At 43.0% G+C, this 26,113-nt stretch overlaps 1 protein-coding gene across 1 annotated transcript in view; it reads left to right on the top strand.

Moving 5' to 3' along the window:
• Nucleotides 1-5,063: 5,063 nt before the first annotated feature.
• Nucleotides 5,064-26,113, top strand: part of C1QTNF12 (C1q and TNF related 12) — a 38,508-nt gene continuing 17,458 nt past the window's right edge. Inside the window, exons 1-4 of the mRNA XM_070759209.1 lie at nucleotides 5,064-5,741; nucleotides 19,875-19,991; nucleotides 21,276-21,387; nucleotides 22,652-22,833. Coding sequence (XP_070615310.1) covers nucleotides 5,547-5,741; nucleotides 19,875-19,991; nucleotides 21,276-21,387; nucleotides 22,652-22,833 — 606 coding nt within the window. The 5' untranslated portion in view covers nucleotides 5,064-5,546. The remainder of the gene's footprint in view (nucleotides 5,742-19,874; nucleotides 19,992-21,275; nucleotides 21,388-22,651; nucleotides 22,834-26,113) is intronic.

The following is a 26,113-nucleotide window of genomic DNA, read 5'->3' on the forward strand; positions in this document are numbered from 1 at the left end:
AGGAAGTGTTTTTAATAAGAAAGTGAACAAGGGGGCACAGTCTGAGGTTAGTTGGGGGAAGGATCAGAAGCAAGGTGAGAAATTATTAATTTACTGAAAGAGGAGTAGATGCTTCGAACAAACTTCCAGCAGACGTGGTTGGTAAATCTTAGGGTGGATCTATGTTTATCCCAGGCATTTTTAAAGTCAGTGCTGGTGGATTTACTGTCACTGAATTTAAACAGGCCTGGGATAAACATAGATCCATCCTAAGATAAAATACAGGAAATAGTAGAAGGGCAGACTAGAGGGACCATGAGGTCTTTTTCTGCCGTCAATCTTCTATGTTTCTAGGTTTTGCCATCAATCTTCTATGTTTCTATGTTTCTGCCGCCAATCTTCTATGTTTCTGCAGTCAATCTTCTATGTTTCTATGTTTCTGCCGTCAATCTTCTATGTTTCTATGTTTCTGCCGTCAATCTTCTATGTTTCTGCCATCAATCTTCTATGTTTCTATGTTTCTGCCGTCAATCTTCTATGCTTCTATGTTTCTGCCGTCAATCTTCTATGTTTCTATGTTTCTGCCGTTAGTCTTCTATGTTTCTATGTTTCTGCCGTCAATCTTCTATGTTTCTATGTTTCTGCCATCAGTCTTCTATGTTTCTATGTTTCTGCCGTCAATCTTCTATGTTTCTATGTTTCTGCCGTCAATCTTCTATGTTTCTGCCATCAATCTTCTATGTTTCTATGTTTCTGCCGTCAATCTTCTATGCTTCTATGTTTCTGCCATCAGTCTTCTATGTTTCTATGTTTCTGCCGTCAGTCTTCTATGTTTCTATGTTTCTGCCGTCAGTCTTCTATGTTTCTATGTTTCTGCCGTTAGTCTTCTATGTTTCTATGTTTCTGCCGTCAATCTTCTATGTTTCTGCCGTCAATCTTCTATGTTTCTGCCGTCAATCTTCTATGTTTCTATGTTTCTGCCGTCAATCTTCTATGTTTCTATGTTTCTGCCGTCAATCTTCTATGTTTCTATGTTTCTGCCATCAGTCTTCTATGTTTCTATGTTTCTGCCGTTAGTCTTCTATGTTTCTATGTTTCTGCCGTCAATCTTCTATGTTTCTATGTTTCTGCCGTCAATCTTCTATGTTTCTATGTTTCTGCCGTCAATCTTCTATGTTTCTGCCGTCAATCTTCTATGTTTCTGCCATCAATCTTCTATGTTTCTATGTTTCTGTCATCAATCTTCTATGTTTCTATGTTTCTGCCGTCAATCTTCTATGTTTCTATGTTTCTGCCGTCAATCTTCTATGTTTCTATGTTTCTGCCGTCAATCTTCTATGTTTCTATGTTTCTGCCGTCAATCTTCCATGTTTCTATGATGTCTCCCGAATATCCAGTGATACCAAACGGCTGGGCTTAAAAAACCAAGTTGTCAATTTCAAACCATGCTGGTTTGCCTTGAGCGAGAACATTAGCAAACACTTCAGAAAACAGAACCATCTTAGAACTACGAAATAGTTAAAATAGCCCATCTCTCTTCACCCAGTGTCTTTTTTCCCCCTTCTCTCTTCCTCCCCCACCCCAAATTAAAAACTATCTTGCATTCCTTGCAGACTATGCTGGCAACCCATTCTTGGTTAATAATATTTAACTTGCTGTGGCGTCGCCTTGCGCTTCGAGCCCTGTTAAGGGTGAGCTGGAGACAGGCCGCGAATCTGTCGGAGGAGGAGGAGGAGGGGGGGGAAAACTGATGACATGTTAATAGGACAATCTGTCATATGGCAGCTCAACAGCCCAGACAGTTCTGCAGACCGTGGCGAAGGGGAGCTTTTCTTGTGGTTGCGTGGTAGATCCTGCCTTGCTTTTTCTCACACGGTCCTTCCTGCCTTCCTTACTTATCCTCCCTTCAGATGGAGCGCAGGGCGTTGCAAAACATGGATTTATTTATTGATTTTATTTATTTGTTTTTGGAGGTATATAAAGATATACTAATATTTATATACATGATACTAGTAAAAAGAACAATAAGAAAAAACATTAGATATAATAATATCCACGTATGTGATACTAGTAAAAAGAAAAATAAGAAAAAACATTAGGTATAGTAATAATATTCACATATATGATACTAGTAAAAAGAAAAATAAGTAAAACATTAGGTATAATAATATTCACATACTTGATACTAGTAAAAAGAAAAATACAAATCCAATAAATAAATAAATAAAAGAAAAATAAGAAAAAACATTAGGTATAACAATATTCACATACATGATACTAGTAAAAAGAAAAATAAGAAAAAAAACATTAGATATACCGTAATAATATTCACATACATGATACTAGTAAATATATATATAAAGAAACATTAGGATAGGGGACAGAAGGCATGCTGGTGCACTTATGCACGCCCTTACTGACCTCTGAGGAATTGGGATAGTCAAAGAGTAAAATTTTGGGGGGGTTAGGAGATGATACTACAGAGTCTGGTAGTGAGTCCCATGCATCAACTACTCAGTTACTATAGTTGTATTTCCTGCAGTCGACTTTGGAGTGGTTTACTTTGGGTTTGTATCTGTTGTGTGCTTGTGTGTTGTGGTTGAAGCTGAAGTAGTCATTGTCAGGAAGGACGTTGTAGCAGATGATTTTATGGGCTAGGCTTAAGTCATGTTTAAGACGGCGTAGTTCTAAGCTTTCTAAGCCTAGGATTGTGAGTCTAGTTGCGTAGGGGATTCTGTTATGAGTGGAGGAGTGGAGGGCTTTTCTAGTAAAATATCTCAGGGTATTTCTTGCAGTCGAGTTTGCAGCGGTTTACATTAAGTTTGTATCTGTTGTTGTGGTTGTGTTGTGGATTATGGCACCTCCTCTTCAATTGGAAAACTTTTTTTTAAAAATAAAGATGTCATATTTTGCCATTTTTCCCCTCTAGCTCTTTTGGCGTGCAGTTGTCGGTTATACAAACTTGACAAATGAAAAACCACTCATCCTGGGAAGGGGTTCAAACCCTCTTCCAAGTGGTTAGCCAAAGCTCTTCTTAAAAACCTCCAGTTTTGGAGCATTCATAACTTCTGGAGGCAAGTTGTCCCACTGATTAATTGTTCTCCCTTTCAGGGAATTTCTTCTTAAGTTCTAGGTTGCTTCTCTTCTTGGTTAGTTTCCATCCATTGCTCCTTGTCCTATCCTCAGGTGCTTTGGAGAATAGTTTGATTCTGTCTTCTTTGTGGCAATCCCGGGGATAGATAGAAACATAGAAACATAGAAGGTTGACGGCAGAAAAAGACCTCATAGTCCATCTGGTCTGCCCTTATACTATTTCCTGTATTTTATCTTCGGATGGATCTATGTTTATCCCAAGCATGTTTAAATTCAGTGACTGTGGATTTCCCAATCATGTCTGCTGGAAGTTTGTTCCAAGCATCTACGACTCTTTCAGTCAAATAATATTTTATCACGTTGCTTCTGATCTTTCCCCCAACTAACCTCAGATGGTGCCCCTTTGTTATTGGGTTCACTTTCCTATTAAAAACACTTCCTTCCTGAATTATTAAACCATTTAACTTATTTAAATGTTTCGATCATGTCCCCCCCTCTTTCCCTTCTGTCCTCCAGACTATACAGATAGAATAGAATAGAATAGAATATTACTATTATTATTATTATTATTATTATTATTATTATTATTATTATTATTTAATTAGATTTGTATCTGCCCCTCTCCGCAGATGGTGAGACCATAGAATAGAATAGAATAGAACAGAACAGAACAGAGTAGAATAGAATAGAATAGAATAGAATTCTTTATTGGCCAAGTGTGACTGGACCCACAAGGAATTTGTCATGGTGCATATGCTCTCAGTGTACATAAAAGAAAATGTAGATTTGTCAAGAATCATGTGGTACAGCACTTAATGATTGACATAGGGGTCAAATAAGCAATGAAGAAACTATCAATATTAATAAGAATATTAGGATACAAGCAACAAGTTACAGTCATACAGTCCTAAGTGGGAGGAAATGGGTGATAGGAATGATGAGAAAAAACTAGTAGAAATAGAAGTGCAGACTTAGTAAAAAATTTGATAGTGTTGAGGAAATTATTTGTTTAGCAGAGTGATGGCGTTCAGGGGAAAACTGTTCTTGTGTCTAGTTGTGCAGTGCTCTGTAGCAACATTTTGAAGGTAGGAGTTGAAACAGTTTATGTCCAGGATGCGAGGGGTCAGCAGCCCTCTTTTTGACTTGTGAAGTTGAGTTCATGATGTCTTTCCTGATCAGTTTGATGACCTTCCACCATTTTTTGTAGCCCGTTCAATTTTTATCCATACCTTTTTGTAGGTGAGGTCTCCAGAACTGAACACGGTGTTCCAAACGGGGTCTCACCATTTGCAAAGGGCTAAACAAGGCAGGGGAAAGAAGTTTGTTTCTGATTTAAAACGTCTTCTGCACATGAAGGGGTAGAGGAAGAGTCTGCTCCTTCCCAGACAGACTCCCCTTAATAGGAATGCGAGAAGACCAGCCTCGACAGCTCTTTAGAATGTGGTTGCCTCCCTCTTCCCCACCTCCCCTTCTCCTCTTCTTTTTTTTCACTCCCTTTTCAACTCTCCCACCAAAAAAAAAAAATTGTATTTATTCACGGGCGGTGCAACTCCAGGGAGAGGTTTCTGCCAGCCTTCAGCTGCCAGGCAAGGAAGGAAGCACAAGAAGCGGGCGAATTTGAGAAAACTGCCCTACCAAAAGGCTCAGCTCAAGAGAACAGGAACAGCGAGACATTTTTCTTGGGAATGTGCTTTGGGGTGGGAAAAGAGAGAGAAAAAAGTTGGTTTGGAGGAGAAAGCGATGTTTCTTAGGGGGTTGAAAACTTCAGGAAAGATTTGAGTAAGTTTGTGTGGGGTTTTCCCCCCCACCTTGCTTTTATTTTTATTTTTTGATTCAGAGGGAAATTGTGGACTTTGCGACACGGTGCATCCAGAAATATGATTTCTTTAAAATGATCTGTATAATAAGCCACTCTGCCCAATTTCCGATATAGGGGTAGACTTTGAGCAGAGAGCTTTGGACATCTGCAGGGTTGTGACGGTCAAAAAGAGACCAGCAGGAGGAGGCCCTGATTCCTTCTTTCCTTCCTTCTCCTGCACCTGACTCTGTAGTCCACCTTTGGGATCTGCCGCGGGTTCTGCCACTTTTGACCCTTCGGACATTTATTACCAAAAGGAGGAAGAGGAGGAGAAGAAAATGATGAAACGAGGAATGCCGGTCGAATTTCTGCTCTGAGCTGGCAGTTAAAAGAGCTGAAGATTTTGGGTTTTTAGGAAGCTGCTGGGAGAACGGAGTGACAGCTCAACGTGGGTTGCTTTGGCTTGGCTGACATTTTAAACGGGCTCTCCGAAGGCGAAACGTCAAAACGTTGCTGGTGATGCTTCCATGTTGCTTGCAAATGGGATTAGCTTGGGGCTGACCGGGAGCAAAGCCCATTGACCAGAAAGAGACGCAGAAAATAAAGACTAACCTGAATCCGACCCGTTTCTGATTTTCCCATCTTGAGAAGGCTGCTGATCTCTCGCTCGAAGAGGATGTCGCCGAAAGAGAAGAGACGTTGCTGGAGCTGGTTCGTCCTGGCCATGCTGATCTGCCAAGAATTCCCAAATTTCCCACTGGCGTTGGCCAAGAAAGAGCGGAAGAAACCGAAGGAGCCCAACCAATACACGGAGGAGGCGCTTCCCAACACCACTCTTTCCAACAGTGAAGAATTGAACGGGCACGCCAAGGTAAGAAGGGAGGAGGGAGGAAAATCCCAGAAAATTGGAGTGGGTTTTCTTTTTTCTCACACAGACCCCCCACCCCATTTGAACAAGGTTTTATCCAGATGAGACAAGTCTTATATATTAACAACAGAGTTGGAAGAGACCTTGGAGGTCTTCTAGTCCAACCCCCAGCACCACAATGTCTTCTTAAAAACTTCCAGTGTTGGAGCATTCACAACTTCTGGAGGCAAGTAGTTTCATGGATTAATTGTTCTCACTGTCAGGAAATGTCTCCTTAGTTCTAAGTTGCTTCTCTCCTTGATTAGTTTCCACCCATTGCTTTTTGTTCTGCCTTCAGATGCTTTGGAGAATAGCTTGACTTCTTTGTGGCAACCCCTGAGATATTGGAAGACTGCTATCCTGTCTCCCCTGGTCCTTCTTTTCATTAAACTAGCCATGCCCAGTTCCTGCAACCGTTCTTCATATGTTTTAGCCTCCAGTCCCCTAATCATCTTCGTTGCTCTTCTCTGCACTCTTTCTAGAGTCTCAACATCCTTTTTGCATTATGGCAACCAAATCTGAATGCAGTATTCCTCATGTGGCCTTACCAAGTCCTTATAAAATGGAGTTAACACTTCACGTGATCTTGATTCTATCCCCCTGTTCATGCAGCCTAGAACTGTGTTGGCTTTTTTGGCAGGCGCTGCACACAGCTGGCTCCTATTTAAATGGTTGTCCACTAGGACACCAAGATCCCTCTCACAGTTACTACTGTTGAGTGAGGTACCACCTATACTGTACCTGTGCATTTTGTTTTTGTTGCCTAAATGTAGAAACATAGAGGATTGACGGCAGAAAAAGACCTCATGGTCCATCTAGTCTGCTCTTATACTATTTCCTGTATTTTATCTTAGGATGGATCTATGCTTATCCCAGGCATGTTTAAATTCAGTTACTGTAGATTTCCCAATCATGTCTGCTGGGAGTTTGTTCCAAGCATCTACGACTCTTTCAGTCAAATAATATTTTCTCATGTTGCTTCTGATCTTTCCCCAACTAACCTCAGATCATGCCCCCTTGTCCTTGTGTTCACTTTCCTATTAAAAACACTTCCCTCCTGAACCTTATTTAACCCTTTCACATATTTAAATGTTTCAATCGTGTCCCCCCCTTTCCCTTCTGTCCTCCAGACTATACAGATTGAGTTAGTTAAGTCTTGTAGAACCTTACTTTTCACCATTGAATTTCATTTTGTTGGATAGCGCCCAATGTTCAATCTTGTCAAGATCCTTCTGTATCTTGAGCCTGTGTTCTGGAGAGTTGGCTATTCCTGCCAGTTTGATATCACATTTTATGAGTTCCCCATCTATCCCTTCGTCCAAGTCATTGATGAAGATATTGAAGAGTCCTGGGCCTTAAACAGAGCCTTGGGGTACTCCACTGCATACTTCCCTCCATGTAGAGTGAAGGTCAACAGGCCAACAGGTCGGGATTCCAAAATTCTTTTCTAATCCTCGAAAAAGTTAGCGCCCGACCCCAGGGTTGAAGGAGACATGTTTTCTGCCAAGGCCTTTTAGGCGGAACGTAAGATTGGGATGACCGGCTTGATGACATTCACTCAGGTCATATGGTCAAGCTTCCTCTTGTCTCAGCTGGGGTTGAAGGACTGGAGGAAGCGACTGCTGGGTCTGAGACCAGAAAAAGCCAGCTTGGGTTAGCAAAGGTGGTTTACCTGACATTGGCAAGACCTCCACCGTACCCTGCTTGTAGGATTTCTTCCCTACCCCCTATGAGTAATCTGTCGGGTTGGAAATGGGGACGAGGGAAATTGCTCTGATCAATCCAAGCAAATCCTGTCGTAACTTTTGGAGCGATCTCATGATCCAGAAACAAAAGCAGGAGGAGGAATGGTGGTGGTGGTGGTGGTGGGAAAGATTATAATTTCTATGACTCTTTCCTTTTGCCAGTGTTGTGGATGATGACTGACAATAAAGCTATTTATTCCTATTCCTATTCCTTTTCTTGTTCCTGTTCCCTATTCTACTCTACTCTACTTCCTATTCCCTATTCCTTTCTATTCCATTCCATTCCATTCCATTCTACTCTACTCTATTCTAATTCTTATTCCCTATTCCCTATTCCCTATTCCATTCCATTCCATTCTACTCCTACTCCAACTCCTACTCCTACTATATTCCTATTCCTTTTCTTGTTCCTGTTCCTCTTCCCTATTCTACTCTACTCTACACTACTCTACTCTAATTCCTATTCCCTTCTATTCCATTCCATTCTATTCTACTCTATTCTAATTCTTATTCCCTATTCCCTATTCCATTCCATTCTATTCTATTCTATTCTACTCCTACTCCTACTCCAACTCCAACTCCTACTCTATTCCTATTCCTTTTCTTGTTCCTGTTCCTCTTCCCTATTCTACTCTACTCTACACTACTCTAATTCCTATTCCCTATTCCATTTTATTCCATTCCATTCTACTCTACTCTATTCTAACTCTTATCCCCTATTCTCTATTCCTTATTCTATTCTACGCCTACTCTACTTTACTGTACCTATTCCTATTCATTTCCATCCCTATCCTTATCTCTATCCTTATCCCTGTCCCTATCCCTATCCTATTGCCACATCCACGGGGGTCAGCCCTCCGGGTCAGGCAGGATTCCACCACCCAACAGCAGCCCACAGCCCATGTAGACCAGGCTGCCATTCCAGGATGCTGGATGACAAACCCCTAGTTCTGGGCTTTGATGGGAGATGGGAATCCAAACCATCTGAAAAAGGCAGGCTGAGAATGGAAGGGATGATGGAGGTTTAGAAGACGTGGGATTAACTCAGGGTGGCAGAGGCGAAGGGGGAGGTTTATAACGTTACAAGCCCTGGAGGTTTGTGTAAGCATACACAAGTAACTTCACCATCTCTTTCCGACAGCTCCTCCCATAAACTAAGCTGGCAAAAAAAAATTAAAAAAAGAAAAACCCAGAGGAGACAGAAGTGTTTATTCACATCCAATGTCGTTAGGGGTTTCTTTCAGTTTACACGAACTATTTTTCCTTTACCCACTCGTTTCATTTGTATATTTTATTTATTTATTTATTTATTTGTTTGTTTTGTCAAGTACTGGAAGTATGTAAAGATATAATAATATTCATATACATGATGCTAGTAATAAGAAAAAAATAAAAAGAAACATTAGATATAATAATATTCATATACATGATGCTAGTAAAAAAATAAAAAGGAACATTAGATATAATAATATTCATATACATTCTACTAGTAAGAGAGAAACATTAGGACAGGGGATGGAAGGCACTCTGGTGCACTTATGCACGCCCCTTACTGACCTCTTAGGAATCGGGAGAGGTCAACAGTGGATAGTCTAAGGGTAAAGTTTTGGGGGTTAGGTGATGATACTACAGAGTCTGGTAGTGAGTTCCATGCATCAACTACTTGGTTAATAAAGTCGTATTTCCTGCATTCGAGTTTGGGGCGGTTTACATTAAGTTTGTATCTGTTATGTACTTGTGTGTTGTTGTGGTTGAAGCTGAAGTAGTCATCGACAGGAAGGACGTTGTAGCAGATGATTTTATGGGCTATGCTTAGGTCATGTTGAAGGCGACGTAGTTCTAAGCTTTCTAAATCTAGTATTGTAAGTCTAGTTGCATAGGGTATTCGGTTGCGAGTGGAGGAGTGGAGGGCTCCTCCAGTAAAGTATCTCTGGACATTAATCTTAATGGCTTAATCCAGTGTTTCCCAACCTTGGCAACTTGAAGATATCTGGACTTCAACTCCCAGAATTCCCCAGCCAGCATTCGCTGGCTGGGGAATTCTGGGAGTTGAAGTCCAAATATCTTCAAGTTGCCAAGGTTGGGAAACACTGGCTTAATCTACTGGTCCATTTCCCCCAAATGGTATAAGACACAGCGAAAGTAAGCTAATAAAACAAACCAGCAGCAGTCAGCCAAGGGAAATAATTAGCCAAGATTATTAGCTAATAATTACCCGCATATTTCGGACATAAACAACCTAGAAAATGTCCTGAGATCAGTGATGGGCTCCTATGGGAATGGTCAGGAACGTAGTTCCAGTAGCAAAATTTGGAGCTCCATCCCAGAGCACCTAATTTGCACTGAAAGATGTTGAAACAAAATGCATAAGCCACACCCACAGTGTGGTAGTAAAAATTTTGGTAGCCCATCACTGCCTGAGATACTTTACTAGAAGAGCCCTCCATTCTTCCACTCATAACAGAATACCCTACACAACTAGACTTACAATCCTAGGTTTTGTTGTGGTTAGCTCTGGCCCAGCTCCTGCCCCAAGGACTGTGGATGTGGGGGAGACATCCACATGCTGCAGGCTTGTTTTGCCCTTGGTGGAATCTGCTGATGAAGGCTCCTCTGACCAAGAAGACATGAGTGACAGCGAGGAGGAGAGTGTGGCAGACAGCTCAGAAGGAGATCAATTATCTAGCTCCTCTTTGGATTCAGAACAAGAGTTAATGATACAGCCACGCATGCGGAGAGTGATGCATAGGCAACAACAACTGAAAGATTATTATCAAAGAAAATGAGGCCACCTGTGGTTGGGTGGGCGCCGTGGGGCTGTGGTTTTGGCCATTGTGGAGGATTATCTGATCGTTGTGTTTCGTGACTGCTTTACTGACTTTGACCTTTTGTGTGCTGATTTTTCCCCGCTTTGAAACTAAACCAGAGCAAAGTGTGTTTCACTTTGTGAAAGAAGAAGGACTGTGAATTGCCTCACAGCTGCAAGCTAAGTATCACAGAACTGATAAGGGACTTGTACAAATTACCAGTTTGTTTGGAGACAAGTGCTCTTTGCTATACAAAAAGAGGGCTTAGTTTAAGTGACTTTTCATTATAAAGAACATTGTTTTGAATTTTCAAATGTGTGTGTGTCTGAAATTTGTACCTGTGAATTTTTGGGAGAAGTCTATCAGAGAGCCCGACAGAACAGGTTTAGAAAGCTTAGAACTACTGTACGTCATCTTAAACACGACCTAAGCACAGCCCATAAAAATCATCTGCTACTACGTCCTTCCTGTCGACAACTACTTCAGCTTCAACCACAACAACACACGGGCACACAACAGATACAAACTCAAAGTAAACCGCTCCAAACTTGACTGCAGGAAATACGACTTTAGTAACCAAGTAGTTAATGCCTGGAACCCACTACCTGACTCTGTAGTATCATCACCTAACCCCCCAAAACTTTACCCTTAGACTCTCCACTGTTGACCTGTCCCGATTCCTAAGAGGTCAGTGAGGGGCGTGCCTAAATGCACCAGAGTGCCTTCCGTCCCCTGTCCTAATGTTTCTCTTTTATTAGTATCATGTATATAATTGCATGTCACCAATACATACGTGACAAAACAAACGAATAAATAAATAAAAACATGTCAGGGGCTAAGCCTGGCTGGGAAGAGAATCCCAATTTTCGTATCCAGGAGGGAAGAATTATCCCCTTAATTGCAGAAAAGAAACCACCTTTTATAAGATCAAAAATGGGAGATGGAAAAGGGAGATGAAATAAATAAATAAATAAACCCCGAACTGCTGCCTCTAAATGTTCTCATCCTTCCTAAAAAGGAAACTTTTCACGTAACAGCCTCGGAGGCCCTCAAAGGAGATTCCTATTATTTTATTTCCATTCCTTTTAATTCCAACTTTCTAAGGCGGGCTTATGTGTTTAAAGGAGAACAAAATTTACATTAAATGTAGACAAAGTTTTTAAATAGAGCCGCAGAATTGCAATCTGTCTGGGGGATGGATTGCTAAATGCTCCGCGTATCCATGGATCAGAGGCACACTCTATCTCCGAACGCCAAGCGTTTCCACTCCTAAAGTTGGTCGCAGTGATGAGTGTTTTATAAAAGCATTTTTTTAAAAAAATTAAAAATAAAAGAGGATCTAACCAGCAGAGAAAGTTTTTCCCGCCCCGTTTGGGATCTCTAGACTTTTGTGTTGCCACTGTGAATGATGAACTGGCCTCAAATTGCAAACACTAATCCTGCAGTTAAGACCATAAAAGGCAAATGGATTTCTGGATGATTTGCGTACATCATCGAGGCTTTTTGATTTATCCTCCCACGGCGAGAGCTACATTTATCCTGCAGAAGCTCTGGAATGAAACATAGAAACAAACATAGAAGATTGACGGCAGGAAAAAGACCGCCTAGTCCATCTAGTCTGCCCTGATACTATTTCCTGTATTTTATCTTAGGATGGAGATATGTTTATCCCAGACATGTTTAAATTCAGTGACTGTGGATTTACCAACCACGTCTGCTGGAAGTTTGTTCCAAGCATCTATTACTTTTTCAGTCAAATAATATTTCCTTGCGTTGCTTTCGATCTTTCCCCCAGCTAACCTCAGATTGTGCCCTCTTGTTCTTGGGTTCCCTTTCCTATTAAAAACATGTCCCTCCTGACTTCCCAAAGAACCTACACTTCCCAAAGAAACCACTGCAAACCACGTCCACATTCATATGTACACCGAAGAGGTCTTTCATTGATTTGACTCCTGAGTCTGATATTTGGCAGAAAGGGGACATGTTGGTCTCCGTGCTTGTATATGATGCACCTTTTGCCTCCCTAAAAGAGGCTGATAATTAGGGTGCATTTTATAATCTGAATGTAGTTTTTTTCCAGCCCTAACTAGCTGCTAATGAATTTCCCAGCTCTTATCTTGCAGGCTGCTTTATTGTTACTCTCTGCGAAGAATGTTTTCCAAGCCCTAAGTCTTTCCAGGGTTTTTTTCATTGCTCTAACTTCCTCTGAATAAGTTTCTTTCCAGCTCTAACCAGGTGCTAACAATGTTCCCAGCTCTTACAGGCTTGCAAGCTCTTTCATTGTTACTCTCTCCAATGAATGTTTTCTAAGCCCTAAGTCATTGCAGGGTTTTTTTGCCATTGGTCTAACTTGCTCCAAATGTTTCTTTCCAGCCCTAACCAGGTGCCAACGATGTCCCCAGCTCTTACTGGCTTGCAGGCTCTTTCATTGTTACTCTCTGTGAAGAATGTTTTCCAAGCCCTAGGTTTTTGCAGGGGTTTTTTCCATTGCTTTACTTGCCCTGAATGTTTATTTCCAGGAGCTAATGATGTTCCCAGCTCTTACTGGTTTGCAAGCTCTTTCATTGTTACTCTCTCCAAATAAAGTTTTTTTAAAGCCCTGACTAGGAGATAAAATAATGTGCTGGCTAAGGACATTAGCCAGGTAAGAAGATTCTTTTCCCTAATTTCCTCCCCAAAACTAAGATGCCTCCAGTGAAGGGCTACAAAAATTTTTATTACCACAGTGTGGGTGTGACTTTTTGTGTGTGTGGGGCTTGCCGGCCATGTGACCAGGTGGGAGTGGCTTGAAGATCATGTGACCAGGAGGGGATTTAAAGGCCATGTGACTGGCTTAAAGGTGACCAACTTGATGTCACTTACGTCAAGGGTTCGGGTTAGGGTGCCTGGCCTCTCCTCGCCTCAAAGAGATACAATTTCCCTATCTATTTACTATTACTGAACATCCAAAATATACTATAATTCTATGTATATATGCCATATGTGTGCATCCATATTACACACAGGCACACAAAAATATACTTTATGTACTATATAAACTGTATAAACGCACGTACAGCTCTTATAGAGCGCTGGTGGGACCCCATTTGGAGTACTGTGTTCAGTTTTGGAGACTTCACCTACAAAAAGATACAGTAGTCCCTCACCTACCGCGGGAGTTACGTTCCAGACCTGGCCGCGATAGGTGAAATCCGCGATGGGGAATTTATCCTCCTTCCCACCAGCTCCGGATGCCTGGAGGCAAGCAATGGCCGGCTAACCTTTCCCCCCACTACTACTTACTCTGTTCTTTGCAGCAGTTCGGCCAAATGTTGTCTTTTTTGCCTTGCCCCGGCTGTAAAGTCCCTGGTGAGCTGCCCCGGCTGTTTCTTTTTTTCTCTCTCTCTCTTCCGCCCTCGAGCCCAGTCTGGAAATCCCCGCCACGTCGCGTTCCTTTCTTTTTTCCCCTTTCGGCACTGGCGAGGGGGATTGAACGAGGGGACGGGCCTCCGCCGGAGCTCAGTCCCCGCCCCACTCATCATTTGGGAGTCCCGCTGGAATTATTCTAGCGCTCGTTTGTGTGGTGAAATGATTCAAATGAAGCTGACTTCAAAACCCGCAATGAAGTGAAGCCGCGGCAGGTGAAGCGCGATACAGCGAGGGACTACTGTACTGATAAAATTGAACGGATCCAAAGATGAGCTGCAAAAATGGTGGAAGGTCTTAAGCATAAAACTTATCAGGAAAGACTTAATCAGCTCAATACGTAGAGTCTGGAGGACAGAAGGAAAAGGGGAGACAGGATCAAAACATTGAAATATGTGAAAGGGTTAAATAAGGTCCAGGAGGGAAGTGTTTTTAATAGGAAAGTGAACACAAGGACAAGGGGACACAATTTGAGGTTAGTTGGGGGAAAGATCAGAAGCAATGTGAGGAAATATTACTTTACTGAAACAGTAGTAGATGCTTGGAAAAAACTTCCAGCAGACGTGGTTGGTAAAGCCACAGGAACTGAATGTAAACACGCCTGGAATAAACATAGATCCATCCTAAGATAAAATACAGGAAATAGTATAAGGGCAGACTAGATGGACCATGAGGTTCCCCCCCCCCCCGGCAATCTTCTAGGTTTATATGTTTTTAAAATTATACACATTCAACCTCATTTACTGCTTTAGGAAAAACATACCCAGAGAAAAAACAGGGAAAAAAATCAAACTTTTTCTACCGTACCTGTAGGAGCCCATCACTGGATGCCTCTTGTACTTGGAAACATATGGTACACACCATCTTTTTGCTGTATTTTTGCTTCATTTTTCCTTATTTTGCCTTATTTTTGCTTCATGAGCGAGTCCTCGGAGAGGGGTGGCATACAAATCTAATAAATTATTATTATTATTATTATTATTATTATTATTATTATTATTATTGTGCAGAAGCAAAATCTTGTGAGGGGACATTTATTTATTTATTAGTTTCCGGTGAATTTTTGCTTCTGCGCATGCTATGCACCCGCGCACTCAAGAGAACCGAAGCTGTGCGCACAGTGCATCAGGAGCGGCGGTAGTGGCAATATACCCCCGGTGGCCGCCTCCATTTTATTGAATGACACCGCCACCACCCCAACATTTGCAAAGTTGCAGACGATGTGGTGCCCCACACAACTCGCAGGTGTTGTGTCTCTTGGCCCGGCCTGGAACCGAAGCTGATAATTCCCCAGCTTCAAGGGCTGCCATCACAATAGCGGCAGTCTTCAAAACCACTAATAGCTCCTTTGTTCTGACAAGAGTCTCAAAAATACTTAAAAATGCCATTTATTGCTAAGCTGTGGTTGTCTGCGCCAAAGTAGGTAATTATCCCCGGTTGGTTAATTAACTAACTGGGGTAGGATTGGGAAGTAATTAACTTCATAGACAGCCATGAAAGCCTCTCTCTCTCTCCCTCTTTCTTTATATCTATCTTTATCTCTCTCTCTCTCTCTCTCTCCATCCATCCATCCATCCATCCATCATCTATCTCTATCAACTATCTATCTATCTATCTATCTATCTATCTATCTATCTATCTATCTATCATCTATCTATCTATCTATCTATCTATCTATCATCTATCTATCTCTATCAACTATCTATCTATCTATCTATCTATCTATCTATCTATCTATCTATCTCTATCTTAATAGTTTTTTTTATTGTCCTTCTTTCTCTAGTACCTTTGTGTGATCCTCAATTCCTTTTAAAATAGGGGATAATTAAATAGCATGTTTCCACCCGTAACTGCTTTAATCATTTTTATCATTACCTAGAACTGAACTTTTATACAATTAAAGAACATTGAGCTACTTGCCTAATCTGTTATCATACGAGCTACTTGCCTAATCTGTTATCAAATTGAGCTACTTGCCTAATCTGTTATCATACTGAACTTTTATAGCAATTAAAGAAGATTGAGCTACTTGCCTAATCTGTTATCACACTGATCCTTTATAGCAATTAAAGAAAATTGAGCTGCTTGCCTAATCTGTTATCATACGGAACCTTGTGGGTTCAGTACAAAACCTTAAAATGTGACTGTGCTCCTCAACCAATAATGCTGTCTATCCTTTGTCCTTTTTGTGCCTATTCAAATAATGGGACTTAATCAACTGAAAAAAGAGTACAAGCATCTATTTGAAAACTTATCTTGGTTGGTAAGCCCCTCCCACCCAGTCACATGACCTTTAAGCCACTCCCCCAATCACATGATTGTCAGGCCACTCCCGCCTGGTCACATGGTCAACAAGCCACACCCACAGAATAAGCCCCGCCCACAATATGGCAATAAAGAATTTGGCAGTCCGTCACTGAAGCCTAGCAATGCAAAAGGCCCCAATTATATTTATTTTGCACTTGGGTAAGAGTATCATCCGTTACAGGGCAAGCAAGGTTTTTGGCTTGTGGTCGTCCACATGTGGTCGAATTCCAGCTTCCGCAAGCTTTAGCCACCATGTCAACACTGAAGGACAATGGGACTGGAGTCCAGGAACAACAGTTCTTGGAAGGCTGATCTAAGTCGAGACGGGTTTTTGAGAGGCACGAATATTGAAACGAAAAGTTTTCTTCCCGACCTCTCAATCCAACGAAGAAAAACACACGGACAGACTGTCACTATTGGCTAAAAGAGCCTCCATCTCAGGCTTGTCTAAATTGACTAGAGTGGGTTTTTTCCCTTCCCCCTCTCTCTCTCACTCTCTCACTCTCTCCCCTAATCTCTGTCTCCCTGTCTGTCTCTGTCTCTGTCTCTCTCTCTCTCGGTCTGTCTCTCTCCCTCTTCTTTTCCCTCTTCCTCTCCTTCTTCCTCTCCACTCCTCTCTCTCTGTCTTTGCCTCTTTCACTCTTCCTCTCCCCTCCTCTCTTTCTCTCTTTCTCTGTCTCTCTCCCCTCCTCTCTGTCTCTCTGTCTCTGCCTCTCTCTGTCTGTCTTTCTCATCTCTCTGTCTGTCTCTGTCTCTGTTTCTATGTCTTTCTCTGTCTCTGTCTCTCTTATCTCTCAATCTGTCTCTGTTTGTCTCTCACCTCTGTCTCTGTCTGTCTGTCTGTCTCTGTCTCTCTCTCCCCCGCTCTCCCCTCCTCTCTCTGTCTCTCTCTCTCTTCTCCTCTCTGTCTCTCTGTCTGTCTCTGTCTCTCCCCTCCTCTCTGTCTCTCTGTTTGTCTCTATCTCTCTCTGCCTCTGCCTCTACCTCTCCTCTCTCTTTCTCTCTGTCTCCCTCTGTCTGTCCCTCCCTCTCCCCTCCTCTTTGTCTCTCTCCCTCTCTATCTCTCTCTGTCTCTCTCTTGTCTCTGTCTTTCTCTCTCTGTCCCGCTCTGTCTCTCTCTCTCCCTCCCTCCCTCTCTCTTCCTCCCTCTCTCTCTCTTAAGGAAGGAGAAACAAGAGTAGGTCTTATTTAAGGGCACCCTGGAGTTATTTGCATACCACGAGTGAACCAGAAAAATGACGCTTGAGAATCAGTCCTCTCGTTTCACGGATAGCAATTTGGGGTCCTGGGGAAAAACGGTAGAGTCTTGGTCCAGTGCCAGCAAAATCTACTTGGCTGCAGGGTGTGCCTGACGGATCTAACATTGACACTAATTATTTAATTACCGTGGAATGCGCTTAGCAGTGATTCGGGTTCCCCTCTTGGCTCGATGTGCAGACAGCTGTGGTTCCGCAAAACATCTGCCTGGGGCAACAGAGACGGAGGAATCTCTTACAATTGGCCCCAAAATGGCCCTTCCTTTAAAAAAAATAAATATTTTTTTTTAATTTCCCCCCACAATTCCATTATATATCAATACATGCATACCTTAAAATACATCAATACCATATACCGTGATACCTCGTCTTACAAACGCCTCGTCATACAAACTTTTCGAGATACAAACACGGAGTTTAAGATTTTTTTGCCTCGTCTTACAAACTATTTTCACCTTACAAACCCACCGCCGCTGCTGGGATGTCCCACCTCCGGACTTCTGTTGCCAGCGAAGCACCCGTTTTTGCACTGCTGGGATTCCTCTGAGGCGCCCCTCCATGGGAAACCCCACCTCTGAACTTCCGTGGTTTTGTGATGCTGCAAGGGAATCCAGCAGTGCAAAAACAGGCGCTTCGCTGGCAATGGAAGTCCGGAGGTGGGGTTTCCCAGCGAGGGGAGCCTCAGTGAAATCGCAGCATCACAAAAACACAGAAGTTCAGAGGTGGGGTTTCGAGGACTTCAGTGTTTTTGTGATGCTGCAATTTCACTGATGCTCCCTTCGCTGGGAAACCCCACCTTCAGACTTCCGTTGCCAGCGAAGTGCTCATTTTTGTGATGCTGTGATTCCCCTGCAGCATCACAAAAACACAGAAGTCCGGAGGTGGGGTTTCACATGGAGGGGAGCCTCAGGGGAATTCCAGCAGTGCAAAAACGGGCGCTTCGGCTGGCAAAAGGGGTGAATTTTGGGCTTGCACGCATTAATCACTTTTCCATTGATTCCTATGGGAAACATTGTTTCATCTTACAAACTTTTCACCTTAAGAACCTCGTCCTGGAACCAATTAAGTTTGTAAGACAAGGTATCACTGTACAGTATATTTATACATTTGAATTCAATCAGTCAACGCTCAGTATCTTATTTTGCACATATTTTGATTCCTGTGTGTCAGACTGTATTTCTTCTTTCCGTTGCACTCCCCTCCCTCTATCTCCATCTCTTCCTTCTACCTTCTTCTTTCCCCCTTCTACTTTCTTTTTAATTCCTACAGATATGCAAATGCTTTGGGGTGGTTTTTTTTTGGGGGGGGGGGTTTGTCAAAACCAGATCATGCTACACTAATCTTACAGCATTCTTTGACAAAGTGACAATATTAGTGGACCAAGGGAATGCTGTCAATGTAGTTTGCTTGGACTTCAGTAAGGTGTTTGACAAAGTAAACCATAACCTACTATTAAGTAAAGTAGAAAAATGTGGGATAAACAGCAATACCACCAGTTGGATTCAAAATTGGCTAAGTAACCACACTCAACGTGTGCTGCTCAATGGAACGACATCTACATGGAGGGATGTATGCAGTGGAGTACCCCAAGGCTCTGTTTTAGGCCCAGGACTCATCAACATCTTCATCAACGACTTGGACGAGGGGATCGATGGGGAACTGATCAGATTTGCAGATGATACCAGGAATAGCCAACACTCCAGAAGAAAGGTGCAAAATACAGAAGGATCTTGACAAACTTGAACAATGGGTGCTATCTATCAAAATGAAATTCAATGGTGAAAAAAGTAAGGTTCTACATTTAGGCAAGAAAAACAGAATGCACAGGTGCAGTATATGTGGTACCTTGTTCAACAGTAGTAACTGTGAGAGGGATCTTGGAGTCCTAGTGGACAACCATTTAAATAGGAGCCAGCTGTGTGCAGCGGCAGCCAAAAAAGCCAACACAATTCTAGGCTGCATTAACAGAGGAATAGAATCAAGACCACGTGAAGGGCCTTTATAAGGCCTTGGTAAGGCCACACTTGGAATGCTGCATTCAGTTTTGGTCGCTACGATGCAAAAAGGATGTTGAGACTCTAGAAAAAGTCCAGAGAAGAGAGACAAAGAGGCTAAAACATACGAAGAACAGTTGCAGGAACTGGACATGGCTAGTTTAATGAAAAGAAGCACCAGGGGAGACATGATAGCAATGTTCCAATATCTTCAAGTTGCCAAGGTTGGGAAACACAGGTCTAAAGCACCTGAGGGTAGAACAAGAAACAACGGGTGGAAACTAAACAAGGAGAGAAGCAACTTAGAACTAAGGAGAAATTTCCTGACAGTCAGAATGGTTGACCAGTGGAACAGCTTGCCTCCAGAAGTTGTGAATGCTCCAACATTGCAAATTTTAAAGCAGATGTTGGATAACCATCTGTCTGAAGTAGTGCAGGGGTTCCTGCCTAAGCAGGGGGTTGGACTAGAAGACCTCCAAGGTCCCTTCCAACTCTATTGTTGTTGTTATTATTATTTTTGATACTCATACAAATCAAACAAAGAATCTCAGTGTCCTTTCTTTTTCATCCTTTCGACCTTTAGATGCTAGAATCCCCAGACCCCCGCCTCACTGATCCACGCCGGACATGGATTTCATTTGTACGGCGTCCGGGTGAAGGCAACAACTCCAAAAAGAAATGCAAAGGGAAAGATAAAAAAGTAGGTCATTTCTGGAAGCTTTTGCAAGCCTGGGTGGCGGTGGTGGTGTTTGATAATGCTGACCGAGATGTTGATGCATTAAAATGTTGCAGGGTGGGATGGTAGCCTTTGGATTTTCTAACTCTGGAGACCTCACCTACAAAAAGATACAGATCAAATTGAACAGATCCAAAGACGGGCTACAAAAACAGTGGAAGGTCCTTAAGCATCAAACTGATCACGAAAGACTTCATGAACTCCATATTATAGTCCGGAGGACAGAAGGGAAAGGGGGGACATGATCAAAACATTTAAATATGTTAAAGGGTTTAAAAAGGTACAGGAGGGAAGTGATTTTAATAGGAAAGTGAACAGTAGGACAAGAGGGCACAATCTGAGTAGTTGGGAGGAAGATCAGAAGCAAGGTGAGAAAATATTATTTTACTAAAAGAGTAGTAGATGCTTGGAACAAAATAAACATGCCTGGGATAAACATATATCTATCCTAAGATAAAATACAGGAAATAATACTGTATAAGGGCAGACTAGATGGACCATGGGGTCTTTTTTTACCATCAATCTTCTATGTTTCTTCTATGAAGGAAGGGAGGAAGATAGTTGGATAATTGGATGAAGATAGATAGATAGATAGATAGATAGATAGATAGATAGATAGATAGATAGATAGATAGATTTTTGGTGTTACCATGCGGCTATCCATGATGCTATCCATCCTAGTTGAGTCTTTGGCCAACTCTTTGTCCAAACAATCCCTGGCATTTTGTCATTTCCTTGTCGCATATTCTGTTCGCCCTGGGGAAAGACCGCAGAAGGAAGCAATATTGAACAATTCCCTGGAGAATTGTGCCGAAGCAGTGGGGATGATCTTCATGGTCTGTATGAGATCTATGATTGGGTTTTTTTATATTAAGTGTTTTAAATTTGTTTTAATCATTGGATTTGTATTGTTTCTTGTTGTGAGCCACTCCGAGTCTTCGGAGAGGGGCGGCATACAAATCTAATAAATAAATAAATAATAAAGAAAGAAAGAAAGAAAGAAAGAAAGAAAGAAAGTAAGTAAGTAAGTCTTTGGCCCCACTTAATAACCTCTGTTTGAGGTCTTAGACCAGGTGCAAATCAAACCACGAAATTGGGGACTTGGCTAATGAAACCAGCACCGTTGATCTTTTGCTGTTTGTTTGAAGCATTTTAATTCCATTACCTTAATACATTTGTTGCATATATTTTAGTTGTGCTATTAAAAAAAATCCATCTTCTATTTCTTCACCTTTCCCCCCTTCCTAGCGTGGTCTCGTTGGACCTCCAGGGCCCCCTGGTCCTCCAGGGCCCCCTGGCTTTCCTGGGGCTGAAGTCACCCATGAAGTCTTAATGCAAGAATTTAAAGACCTGTTAAAAGGTAAAGCAGTTCTTTTTCCCCAGCTCTTTGACTTGACTTGGAAACAAAGATCAGGTTAGAACATAAGAACATAAGAAAAGCCATGCTAAATCGAGCATGAAAGCCCATCGAGTTCAGCATTCTGTGTCCCACAGGGGGCCACCAATTCTCCATGGGGATCTTGAGCAGAAGGAGAAAACCCTCCCTTTCCCTTTGACCCCCCAACAAATGGGACCCAAGGGAACCCTGCCTGCCTCAACCAACATAGAGGCGGCACATGGACATCCGTTTCAATAACCACTGATACACTTGGCCTCCATGAATCTGCCTTGAAGCTCTCCAGGCTGACAACTGTCACGACCTCTTCTGGAAGTGAATTCCATGAACCAAGGACCCTCTGGGTGAAGAAATATTTCCTTTTATTTGTCCTCACTTTCTTACCTATGAGCTTTAGGGAGTGCCCCCTCATCCTAGTATTGTGTGATAGAGAAAATAATTTCTCTCTATCCACCTTTTCTATCCCATGCATGATTTTATACACTTCGATCAAGTCATCTCTTAAACGCCGTCTCTCAAGGCTGAAGAGACCCAGGCGTTGCAACCTGGTTTCATAAGGGAGGGGCTCCATTTCCTTGATCATTCTTGTTGCCCTTTTTTGCACCTTTTCCAGTTCTATCCTTCTTGAGGTGCGGTGACTAGAACTGTACAGTGTGGTCTCACCATCGATTTGTACAGAGGCAATACAACGCTTGCTGACCTATTTTCGATTCCCTTCCTAATCATGCCAAGCATGAAATTTGCTTTTATTTTATTTTTTTTACTGCTGGGTTGACATATTCATTGAGCTGTCCACCAAAATCCCAAGATCCTCAGTGTTTTTAATAGGAAAATGAACCCAAGAACAAGGGGGCACCACCTGAGGTTAGTTGGGGGGAAAGATCAGAAGCAACATGAGAAAATATTATTTTACCGAAAGATAAAAACAGGAAGTAGTGTAAGGGCAGACTAGATGGACCAGGAGGTCTTTTTCTGCTGTCAATCTTCTATGTTTCTATATTTCTATCCCTTTCTTGGGTTGTCTCAGAAAGCTTGGTCCCCATCGGTTCTTTGCCCCGATATGCGATATGTGAGCCGCCCCGAGTCTACGGAGAGGGGCGGCATACAAATCTAATTAATAATAATAATAATAATAATAATAATAATAATAACAACAACAACAACTTTGCACTTGTTTAGATTAGGGCTGATCGCATTTGCAATCCTTTTATTTATTTTTTCATCTCAGAAGCTACCGAACGGCGGTCATCTCCAGTTCTCCCAGTCCATCCCAGTGAGATGCCGGTGATGTTACCGCCTCTGGAGGAGGTCTCCTTCTACCGGCGAGTGGAGGAAGCTTTCCATTGCAAGCTCAAGGGACAAATCATTGTGGACAAGAAAACTTTGATGGAACTCCAAAACTTTCAGATGGTGAGGCCAATGGTGGTTATTAGGTGGTTGGGAAAGATCTTTTTTTTAAAAAACCCTAACAACATGCACATCGCAGGGTTTGATTACAACACAACTAGCAATAGCAATAGCACTTAGATTCAGATACTGCTTTATGGTGCTTTTTCAGCCCTCTCTAAGTGATTTTATGAAGTCAGCCTCTTGTCCCCAAAAATCTGGGTCCTCAATTTACCAACCTTGGAAGGACGGAAAGCTGAGTCAATCTGGAGCCAGTCGGTCAGAATCGAACTGCTGGCAGTGGGCACAGTTAGCCTGCAATACTGCATTCTAACCACTGGGAGGGAGGGAAGAAAGGAGGGAGGGGAAGGAAGGAAGGAAAATAGCAATGGCACTTAGACATACACCGCTCCACAAAGCTTTAGAGCCCTCTCTATATGGTTTACAGAGTCAGCCTCTTGCCCCCAATAATTTGGGTCCTCATTTTACCCACCTTGGAAGAATGGAAGGCTGAGCCAACCTGGAGCCAGTCGGTCAGAATCAAACTGCTGGCAGTGGGCACAGTTAGCCTGCAGTACTGAATTCTAACCACTGGGAGTGGAAGGCAGGAGGGAGGGTGGGAGAGGGGGAGGGAGGAAGGAAGGAAGGAAGGAAGGAAGGGAAAAGGGAAAATAGCAATGACACTTAGGCTAATATACCATTTCACAAGGCTTCACAGCCCTCTCTAAGTGGTTTATGGAGTCAGTCTTTTGACCCCAACAACCTGGGTCCTCGTTTTACCCAGCTCGGATGGATGGGAGGCTTAGTTAGCCTAGAGCCAGTCGGTCAGAATTGAACTGCTAGCAGTGGGCACAGTTAGCCTGCAATACTGCATTCTAACCACTCGGAGGGAGGGAGTTAGGGAGGGAATTAGGGAGGAAGGAAGGAAGGAAGGAAAGAAAGAAAGAAAGAAAAAAGGGAAAAATGAAGAAAGGGTAGGGAGGGAGGGAAGGAAGGAAAGAAGGAAGGAAGGAAAGAAAAATGGGAAAAATGAAGAAAAGGGAGGGAGGGAAGGAAGGAAGGAAGGAAAAAAGGGAAAATGAAGAAAGGGTAGGGAGGGAGGGAGGGAAGGAAGGAAAGAAGGAAGGAAGGAAAGAAAAAAGGGAAAAATGAAGGAAGGGTAGGGAGGGAGGGAAGGAAGGAAGGAAAGGAAAAAGGAAAAACAGCAATGGCACTTATACACCACTTCACAAGGCTTTACAACCCTCTCTAAGCGGTTTGCAGAGAGTCAGCCTCTTGCCCCCAACAATCTGGGTCCTCATTTTATCCACCCTGGAAAGATGGAAGGCTGAGTCAACCTCGAGCCTGGTGAGATTCCAACTGTCCAATTGCAGGCAGCAGAAGTAGCCTGGGTGGTCAGAATTAAAAAAGGTCTCGGTAAAGGCAGTGGCAACCATTTGTATAACGTTGCCAAAAAAACCCCAACCTCTCCACGGTCTGCCTATCCATGCGGTTATCACAGCAGTTGAGACGGCCCAGATTAGGATTAGTAGGAAAGACATGAAATCGTATTGGCTTCTTCCAACATTTGTTCTCATTTGTGCTGGAGTTACATTTTCTACCCTTTCTTTGCACGAGTTCTTATGCAAGGAAAAACCTCTGTGTTTATTTATGCCATACTTCTATGCCACCCAATCCCGAAGGACTAAGGGCGGTTTACAATAATAATTTTAAAAGAAATGGAGATAAATACAGAACAATAAAAAGAAGTCGAATACAACCAAAACTATAAAACCCCATATTAAAAGAAACCCATTCATTATAAAACAATCCTAATTCCATACATATATACCATCCATGAAGTGTGCCCCCCCCAGGCCTGCCGGCAAAGCCTGGTCTTTATGGCCTTATGGGTGGTGGTGGGGTGTTCCATAGAGCCGGGGCGGCCACAGAGAAGGCCCTCCCCCGCGGTCCGGCCAACCTGCATTGCTTCATCGACGGGACCCAGAGAAGGCCAACTCTGAGTGCTCTTATTGGTCTCTGGGAGGTATGCGGCAAGAAGCAGTCCCATAAATAGTCTGGCTTCTCCCCACCTTTTCCGGCCCTGTTTCCTCCCAGGAGATTCCTAGAGAGGCCCCACGGAGGCTTCTCACCGCCTTTTCCGGGCCTGTTTCCTCCCAGTAGATTCCTAGAGAGGGCTCATGGAGACTTCTCCCCACCTTTTCTGGCCCTGTTTCCTCCCAGGATACTCCTAGAGAGGCCCCAGGGAGACTTCTCCCCGCCTTTTCTGGACCTGTTTCCTCCCAGGCGATTCCTAGAGAGGCCCCATGGAGGCTTCTGCCCGCTTTTTCCGGTTACAGTTTTGGAGGCTCAGGTTTGTAAGTAGAAAAAGATTCTTGAGAAGAGGCAGAAAAATATTGAACATTCGGTTCTTGTTTAGAAAAGTTCGTAAGTCGAGGCGTTCTTAGGTAGAGGTACCACTGTACTGGGGAGTGGAGATTAGAGATTAGAGTCTCTTGGAGTCCAAGTGGGGTCAAAGTTCCCTTCGAGGATAACTTTGGTGCTGCTCTAATTGGCGTGGAGAAGACGCCACCTTAATAGCCATCAACGTGCAGGCCAAGGCCGGATTGAGGCAGGCTGTGATTTTTCTAATTGGGCTTGGGCAGGTTCTCAGACGCCGGCCCTACCAGCCAGCCAGCCAGCGCTGTTCGTGCCATCTTCGGCAGGGCCGAGCCAGGTGGGTTTTAGAGCATTCCTCACAATGATGTATCGGAGGCACGGCTGGCCCGATGACAGAGTCCTTGGCCGGCTAGCGATGACAAGAAAACGAGGCCGAGGATCCCGAAAGGGTTTCAACGCTCCTGTCTCTGCCCGGGTTTCTCTTAATTGGGCATTTGATCCTCCGTCAGCAAACTGTGTTGACGAAGAGCAATTATTGGGGCTTTAAAAGTCTGTTTGACTTCGAAGGCGCTTGGACGACATCCCTGGCAAGGAGAGGACGTTAATTGCCCAGATTGAACAGGAGGAAGACAATCGTAATTCAGGAATGTTGATTTTTTTAGGGGGGTGAGGGCATGTGGGTGAGAAATATTGGGAACTTAGCAGGCAACCCCCCAATATTGGTTGAAAGAGTGTTTTAATAATAACAATAACAACAACAATAATTTACAGGACTGCCTTCTTCCGCATGAATCCCAGCGACCGGTGAGGTCCCACAGAGTTGGCCTTCTCCAGGTCCCGTAAGACAATGTCGTCTGGCCTTCTCTGTGGTGGCCCTGGCCCTCTGGAAACAGCTCCCCATGGAGATTCGCACTGCCCCCACCCT

Source organism: Erythrolamprus reginae, chromosome 8 (assembly GCF_031021105.1).
Source record: "Erythrolamprus reginae isolate rEryReg1 chromosome 8, rEryReg1.hap1, whole genome shotgun sequence".
NCBI classification, from domain to species: domain Eukaryota; kingdom Metazoa; phylum Chordata; class Lepidosauria; order Squamata; family Dipsadidae; genus Erythrolamprus; species Erythrolamprus reginae.